This window comes from Hipposideros armiger, unplaced genomic scaffold (genome assembly GCF_001890085.2).
Source record: "Hipposideros armiger isolate ML-2016 unplaced genomic scaffold, ASM189008v1 scaffold_209, whole genome shotgun sequence".
Taxonomy (NCBI): Eukaryota; Metazoa; Chordata; class Mammalia; order Chiroptera; family Hipposideridae; genus Hipposideros; species Hipposideros armiger.
This window is the reverse complement of record NW_017731559.1, coordinates 2,781,492-2,790,406: the sequence shown is the minus strand read 5'-3', so window position 1 is coordinate 2,790,406 and position 8,915 is coordinate 2,781,492. Positions and strand designations below refer to the sequence as shown.

Here is an 8,915-nt window from a genome sequence, read left to right as displayed (position 1 = left end):
TTCTTAAGTGCCTAACATTGGAGTGGCAAATATAAATAAAAATCGGTGCCTGTCCTCATGGACCTCGAAATCATAAACACAAGTACAATTAAGTGTTAAAGATGCTATGATGAAAACATGTGCAGGGCCCTGTTGGGATTTAAGAGAGGGAGAGGCCAGATCTACACAGAAGTTCAGAAAAGATTCCTTAACATAGGTGACAGTGAGCTCAGTCTTGGAAGAAGAGAAGGCGTCAGTGAGAAATGGGCTGTAGGGCAATGGGGGCTTTCACACATGGGGAGCTGTATACAGCGTGCTTTGGAAAATGGCAAGTGGTTTGGCCTGAGCAGATGTAAGATTCAACAGGAGCAAAGTAAAAGGTTGGGTTAGAGAATGCAGGGAAGGGCCAGGTTCAAGAGCTTATAATACTAAGGACTTAATAGTGTAGACGATAAAGAGTTGTGAAAAGGTTTTAAGTGGGTAGAATAATGGTTTCAGATTTCCTTACTAGAAAGATAATTCTGACAGCTGAGACTATTCATTTCCCCCTGGTGTCCAGGGCAGAGAATAGAGTCAGCACTCTTCACTCTTTCCAATGCGGCTTCCAAAACATTACCCCTGCCACCTCAGGAAAACTACTCTTCTCTGGTGTGTCTGACCATCCTACCATCACTGTCTTTAAGCTCCCTTACAAATGTCATCTACTACCAACCTCTGGGTTAACAATCGGCACATTTTCTGAAGACTCTGACACCTGCTCACACTCTTCCACTCCACCTCAAGCCCTAACATCTTGCTAGGTAATTTTAAGGTCCATGTGGATCACCATCTGCTATCCTGGCATTTTATCTTAGTCCTTTAAGCTCATCCTCACCATTGTTTCACCATGGCTTCGTCTGACTTGGGAATGACTTGCATCTGCTCTACCTTTATAACTTCAAACTCTCATCTCTCTCTCTCTCTCTGTCTCTGTCTCTCTCTCCCCCCTCTCTCTTTCCTCTCTCTCTCTCTCTCTCTCTCTCTCTCTCTCTCTCTCTCTCTCTCTCTCCCTCCCTCCCTCCCTCTCCCCCTCTTTTGCTCAGGTGAAATTTACATAACATAAAAATTTTAAAGTGTGAAATTCAGTGGCCTTGAGTAGATTCACAATGTTGTGCAACTATGACTTATATCAAGTTCCATGTTTGCTGTAAACAAAATCATTATTAAAAAAGATTTGTAGGGGGGAAAACTCACAAGGTATTGTTTTATGCAAGCTGCCCTTTTTTTATTCAACATTTTTGAGCACTTATGGACCCATTGTAAAAAAATTAATAATTGACCCTTTGGTCTCAAAGATCTCAACAACATAAGCAGTTAAATCTTTTCATATGTATAGTAGGTTTGCCTCAGTCTCATATATAGCAGCTTATTGTTTGTAAATGTAAGATATAATGATTCTATTTTTATTCAGTCTTAGTTGAGTTTGTTTTGAGGAACAGAATAATGCAGGTTTGGAAAAATCAATACCTCTGTCAAGATCTATCAGCACATTTGCTATAAATGTGTACTTCTGTTTGCACGGTTCCTTACTGTTCTGGTTGTTTCTGCTTGTTAAGCAAATTCTGTTCAAGAAAATGAGTTAACCAATAACTAGGAAATAATAAGGCCTGAATTGAATTTGTTTATCTACTAAAAGAGCTCAGGGAACTCTCAGTTAAATACCAACCATTGATTTCAAGCAAATTCTATTGGGCAACAATTTTCTTTGTAAGGTCTATTTAGTTCTAAAATAGGTTTTCTAGAATAAAGTCAAGGGAAAATAACTTTTAGCTTATCTTTTATGTAGACAATGCATCCAGTGTTTGCTTGGGTAATATAGTTTGGGGAACAATTTTATGTAGGGAATACAAATAAAAAAGAGTGAATAGTTGCTGACAAAATCCATCAACATGTTTTTGTGTGTGTTTATTACTGTTTGCCAGAAGCCTAAGTAGGTCAAGTTTCCACCCGAGAGACTAGGAACAGGAGTTGTGCTTGAAACGCCACTTTTGGAAGGATTTCTTATTTTATAGATATTTCAACACAATGGAATGACTTAAAGAAAAAAGAAAGAAAACTGTACTCTAGTTTTTTCCCCACTCAGCCTTCCTTCTTTTAAAATGACATTTATTGTTATCAGCTTTTTGTGTCGTTTACAAAAGTAATATAGACTCAACGTAGAAAACTGGGAAAATTCAGTAAAGAACAAACATTTTGGTCCCACCGTTTAGCGATAGCTATGAACATTTTTCTTTAAACGGTGAACTGTTTTGTCAGCTTTTTCCCCCTCTTCTACTTTCTACTTTTTTATTACAGTCCAATCTTTCTCTATAGGTGGTCTCAGTCCTGGCTGACCTAGTTACTCTCCCACAGTCCTTCTGCCAGGTGAGTGCCGCTCCGCCCACCTCGAGTCTGTGAGCGGTACCGTGGCGCGGACCCTTTAAGAACTAGGCGCGGAAGGGGGATAGGAGGTTGGTGCTGATTGGTATATCTCGTAGCCACGTGGCCATCCTGGCAGCTGAGGTGGCGGCCCAAATCCCCTGGCAGCCGAGGGGCTTCTGGAGGGTCCCGGGGAAGGGCCGCGAGTTGACAGATGTGCATGAGGAGGTGCCTGGTCGGCCTCACCTTTTGTACCTGCTACCTGGCTTTCTACCTCACGAACAAGGTGAGGAGGGCAAGCAAGGGGAGACGGGATTGCACGCTGGAGATCTGAATCCAATATTGTACGTGGAACAAATGCAGCCTCCAGCTTTTTATCTGATTTTTTTTTTTTCCTGACGGTGATGGAGAAGAAACCGACTCTGTGTGGGATGCTCTGTTAGAAATAGTATTCGTTGCACTGTACTGTCTCGTTTCCCGTCCTGTAAAGCATCCTGTACATCTCCTGGGAAACCGGATTTTTTGACGAGTTTGCAGGAACTTAATTTTGGACTGTGTGGACTACTTTTAAGGGAAAGAAAGCAGTTGGCTCCCGGGTCCTCTGGGAAGGAAGAGTAAGGGAAGAACTCAGACACATCCGGCTTTTCTAAATATGCCTTTGCCCTGAACCCCACAACATTCCAGAATCCTTTAAATAGAAGGGATCCGTCCATCTCCATTTCCGCCTTGCACCACTGATTCCCAAAACTATTTTTTATGTCTCAATCCCTGGCACTTCCAGTATATTCAAGAGGGTTTTTTTGTGTGTGAAACTACTTATTAAAATAAAATGTAAACTTAATTTGTCTAAAGTAATGCCATGAAACCTTGTTTTATGACGTGGCAGAAAAGCAGCGGTACAATGTTTTTATCTTGTTAGTGGGGGGAAGTTGGCCTTGGATTTCGTACACGCAGGGAAATGTTGGACCCCTGTTGGCTAGGGTGGGGCATTACCCCCTGTCCTGGACTCTGTGCTGGACACCAAGCCAAAGTGAGGATTCGGGCCTAGGACGACCTTCCCCCACAGCAGGGTCTCTACTGTTCCTTCTTGCTCTCTGGAAAAGAACCACTAATAAACAGCATTTACTTATACCCTCTTTCTTAATATGAGTGCCTGTCTTCAGTATATTCAGAGGATGCTAGTGAAGCTCCTGTCCAGGTTTTAGTTGTGGTAATGAACCTTTAAGGATTCATTAATATGGCCTTGCTGTGAGGCTGTTGGGTTTGCACTGGGACTCCACTTACTTAGCCTTAGGAAATTGAATCTCTCGAAACCTAAATATAAATTTAAATTTAAAAGGAGATTAAAAAGTTCCCTTCAAAGGGTTGTTATGAGGACTATTTAAAATGATGTTTGTAAAGTGGTTTGGTGGAGTGCCCAGCCTTACAGTACATGCTCCATAAAGTGATAGTTACTCTAGATAGAAGAAGGGAAAGGAGAAAGGAAAGACAGTTTTTTGCTTATGGTGCAACACAGTAATTATTAGCTTTTACCAAATTTGTTTTTTCCTCCTGGGGAAGGGAGGTAAACTAAAAGAAGCTTTTTTTGTAGCACCCACTCAGGAGTATGTGAATTTGTGAAATCCTGGTCTTTTCATTTAACTGTTTTAATTTGTCTAACTTGATGGATATATTGATAATGTTACACTTTAAGACAGAATGACCTTCCTTTTATTTCTATATAATCATCAGATGAGGCAGAGTAACAGGTCTTTCATGATAGCCCGCAAGTCTTGGCATTGGTTAAGAAAAAAATGCATCTGTAAGCAAAATAACCCAGCAGACAGATAGTGCTTAGTTCACCAAAGTTTATACCCCCTCTGGATGCACATTTGCACCCGTATCATTATTTTTTGTTTATTTGGCTACCACAGCATTTTATAATTAATGTAATAAAGACAGTGCTTTCTGTGTGCATTGTATATCAAGTCGGTAGATAAAAATAAACCTCGGGCTGGCCCGAGTGGTGCGTTGGTTAAGAGCTGGCTTGGGACTCCAGAGGGCCCCGGTTCGGATCCCACATATGAGGGCCAGTGACACTGCCCTCTACAGCTGAGATGCTGAACAACAGCTCAACCTGGAGCTGGGCTGTGGAGAGTCGCCTTCAGGCGTAGGCTGCAGCCCCTGCTGCAGTGGGTTGCCATGGGCTACCGTGTGTAGCCAGCAGCCAGTGTGAGTGGCAGTCCAGAAGCTGGCGACTAATCTGCATCGCTGGGGGAAGAGTGCAATGACATTGCCAACTTGGGGCAGTGAAGCAGCGTCCTCCACAACTAGACTGAAGAACAACAAAAAAAAAAGGACAGCAACTTGTCTGTCCCCCTTCCCCCAATTCCCTAGCGCTGTTCCCGTCCCCCAATTACCCAATAAAAATCTTAAAAAATAATAATAATAATAAATAAATAAACCAAATCCTCGTGACCCCAGGAATATCTAATCTGAGTAATAGAAATCATAGATTCCCAAGGGCCCTCAGAATTTAAACAATAAGCCAAAGACTTCCTTCTGCATTTCCCACGATAGCTTGGAGTGCTTTGTTTAGGGTAGTTGGGAAATATCGGGAGCTGGTGGAGAGTAGGAGGAGAACAGCAGAAGGCAGGCAGAGGGGAGGCAAGGAGCCGACATGAAGAGGAAGGAGGAGGTGAAGTAAAGAGCGGTGGAGAACAGATATGAGGCCCAGGTAAGGGTGGGAGAGATGGTTGTTCATAATGGAACTCTGGTGGGGACCTAGTAACTTTTGGATTATGCCATTGTTTCATCTTCTCAACCAGGACAGTCACACTTCCAACAGCCAAAGCAAGTGGGCTTGGACCAAATAGAGGCCAAATGGGAAAGGAGCTGTGTAGTGGGCACCCCTCGGGCATATTCCCCTGTGTCTAATCTCTGCCAAATGAATTTTCTTTTGAATTAGTGAAGGTTTCCTTGTGTGTGTCTACAAAAGAGGATCTTTTGTTCTAGTTTTTAGAACACTCTATGTTAGTTTTAGATTTTCATATTTCTCTCTGTTGTTTTCTCCTCAAATTGTTTCCCTCTCTATTGATAGGAAGAAAATTCATTTAAAAAAACTTTGTACATCTTAATTTCATCCCTTAGTCTCATTACTGTTTAAAAGAATAGTTGAACCGCAAGTGTTCTGGCTTTCCTGGCCTGGCTGGCCCACTCAGGGTGGCATCCATCCTGCGGGAGTTTCCAGCAGTCACTGGATGTAGGGCCCAGGCAGCCACCTGTTATTCTCCCCACAGCTGTTATCATAAGCCTTCAGTCTGGAGGCAAAGTGCACATCTGTTCTCCTTTCAAAGGCTCCCAAATTGCTCTTTTTTTTCCCTTGAGATGCTCTTACTGCTGTTGTTCTTCTAACATATAGCATTTTGCTCTGAGCAACACTTTTCAGTGATATGAGGAACTGCTGAAAGGAGAAATGTTTAGGACTTAGATTTCCTTTGTCAGAGATTTCTTTATTTACTGTTCTCTAGTAAGGTAAAGTGAGAATTTCGGTATTTTCTATCTCACCCAGTATCTAGCACAAAGCTCAGCACACAATACATTAAGTACATATTTGTTATCTTCATGAAGGTTGTTAAGGGTGATGATGTAGGACGTGGCCCAGATGTTCACTCAATCCTTTCTCTACTTCTATTTTAGAATGAAAATATCAGGGAGAAGTGGGGAGGAACATGTTGAATTATGTGAGTAAATAAACTTCAGAGAAGAATGAAGTCCATTTCTAATAATTATAGACCAGTGCACAGGCTGTTAGAATTGTGGCAGATAGGAGCTCATACAAGGGCAATTACCGTATTTCCCCATGTATAAGACATACCCTTTTCCAAAAAATTTGGGGTCTAAAACCTGGGTGTGTCTTATACAGTGGTTGTAGATTTTTTACTTGCATTTCCCGCAAGTGATGAGGAGTTGTATGAATTTTATGATGAATAAAACTTGAGTTCAGTAACTTTATGTAATACATTTTTTTCAAATTTTGGGCCCCGAAATTAAGGTGCATTTTATACAAGGGAGTGTCTTATACATGGGGAAATACGGTATGTGTAGCCTAATCCCTGGGGGAGAAATAGATATGTAAAGTTGCCTAACCAGTCAACTCCATTTTTTAGATCTTGTGAAGAATCAGTAGAATCCTTGTCTAAAGCCATTTCATGGTTTTAGGCTTTTCAAAAATTCTTGAAGTGTTTAATAATAGAAAAATGCAAAAAAGATACCCAGAAGGACACAACACAATTCCCCCATTCGTTAAGTGCTGTAAATTTGATTGAAAGGCATAATACAAATACAAGTTGACCTTAGCTGAGTTGTTTTTTTTTTTTAAAGAAAATGCTTAAAATGCTAAAGCACAGCAAAAATTGTGACACCTAAACAGAATTCGTTAGGAAAAAAAAATCCTTAGAATACAAAAACCAAACAAAACCCCTAAAATGGAAGGAAAAAAATGAAAGAGTGGGATGCAGTTCTTACTCAAAGAGAAACCAAGAAGAGGGGTGGGTTTTTAGGTAAACTGGACAGTAGATAAGTGAATACCCTAAGAAAACAGATGGCATTCAACAGGGTTTGTCCGGTTTTCTCTGGAGTTGCTGCAGTTATGACATGATACTGCTGGGAGCTGGGAAGATGCAGAGTGGTCAGCCATCCCAATATCCGACCCAGCCTCCGCCCCACTTGGCTCATATTACTGGTTCCATTCCCTAGCTGAGGTGGTCAGGCTTCTGGTAACTTTTGGGGAAAGCAGGCCCACTCTGTTAGGTATGACTTGGAAGGTATGACTTGCTTGGTGTGTGATTTTGACTTCCCAGTGTGTGATTTTTGTGGGGAGACGATGAGAATAAAGGCCTTTTGAAACTTGTGTACTTATGTTTTTTTCAGTAGGGATTTCTTTGATTATATGATCTATCAATTCTCTGTAATTGTAAAATGTCCATTAATATGGTATTTGTTTTTCAGTATGTCCTGTCTGTCTTGAAATTTACCTACCCTACATTGTTCCAAGGGTGAGTATCCTTTATACTCTTAATACACATTTGTAGGAAATGTCCAACCAGCATCATTAAATGTTCTTTAAAATATGAGTATTTTTGATGACTGCATAGATTTTTCACCAAATTGACATAATTTATGTAACCATTCTGTTAATGGGCATTTAAATTGTATCCCTTTTGAGGTTATAAAAACAACAATGTTATCAGATGTTTTTTTGTATTCATCTCTGCTAAATTTCCAACTATATCTTTGGAATAGATTCCTACATAAGAAATTTGGGTATAAAGAATATGAACTTATTTAGTATTCTTTTTGAATATTAACAAAATCTTTTCCAAAAATGTTGTACTGATCTATGTTGTCATGGCCCAGCTTGTATATGAAAGTTTCTATAATGTTGTACTTGAATCATGATTATTTTTTTTCTCTGCTGATTTCATTATCCCAAAATGGTATCACATTATTTTATCTTATCATTTCATAAATTATTCGTGAAGTTGAATAGTTTTCTTCTGTTTATTATTCACCTGTATCTCTTTTTTCAGTGAATTGTCTATTTGTGCCTTTTATGCTTTTAATTTTACTGGGGTTTTAGTATTTTTCTTATTTATTTAATGACTTCTTCATCTTTTAAGGATGCCAACCACTTGTCCATTATGCTTATTGGAAATTTTTATTTTTTACAGTTTGTTTGTTCTTTGCCTTTCCATTTTGTTTATATAATTTGGATTATTTAAATATATTAAAAAGTGACATAGATAATTTTTTGTTTGATAATAAGAACGAAGCAACAGAGAGAACTGCAGATGAATCCAGTGTCCTGTGACTGGGGGATGCTATTATTAAAAAGAAGACAGAAGGAAAAACAGGTCAATAGTCTAGGTATTATAGGAGCAGCATGGAATGCTCTGGCACTCATATTTCTCTTTTTCACCTCACCCCCACCCCATCTTTTCATTTTTTAAATGGTTTATTTTTATGTTGAAAACTCTATTGATAGTTTCTTTTGTTATTGCCACCATTGCTTTTATGTTTATTCTTCTCCATCACCAAGTCATGTAGATATTCACCTATGTTTCATTAAAGCTTTATTCAATTCTTGATCATTGTTCATTTATTTTAGTGTATGGTACAATGTGAAGAAATCATCCCTCCCCTCATAGTTTCATCTATACTAGCCCCATTTATTATATTTTTATTGTATAATCCTTCCTTTGCCTTTGGGTTGTTAATATAATATAGAAAGTTATTTTTCTAGGGTCTACTTTTTTATTATCTTGATAATAAACTTTTTTCTTTAGGTTTTTGTTTTTTAATTTAAATTACCCTCGTAATAAATTTCTTTTTCTTTACTTTTTTTTTTTAATTTAAGTTGACATACAATATTATATTAGTTTCAGGTGTACAACATAGTGAATAGATATTTGTATAACCTAGGAAGTGATCACCCCGGTAAGTCTAGTATAGGGTCTATTTTTGAGTGCTTATTTGTCACTTTTTATGGAAAGGGGCTA

General features: G+C 39.2%; 1 protein-coding gene across 5 annotated transcripts in view; it reads left to right on the top strand.

The window, feature by feature from the left end:
• The first annotated feature begins 2,494 nt into the window (after positions 1-2,494).
• Positions 2,495-8,915, top strand: part of SLC35D4 (solute carrier family 35 member D4) — a 126,943-nt gene continuing 120,522 nt past the window's right edge. For 3 of the 5 annotated variants that reach the window (XM_019653884.1, XM_019653882.1, XM_019653881.1), the window contains exons 1-2: positions 2,495-2,662; positions 7,366-7,412. In XM_019653884.1, the coding sequence (XP_019509429.1) occupies positions 2,591-2,662; positions 7,366-7,412 (119 nt within the window). In that variant the 5' untranslated portion in view covers positions 2,495-2,590. Of the gene's footprint in view, positions 2,663-6,054; positions 6,099-7,365; positions 7,413-8,915 lie in introns of all 5 variants that reach the window. The other 2 variants (XM_019653886.1, XM_019653883.1) reach the window with 1 other exon arrangement.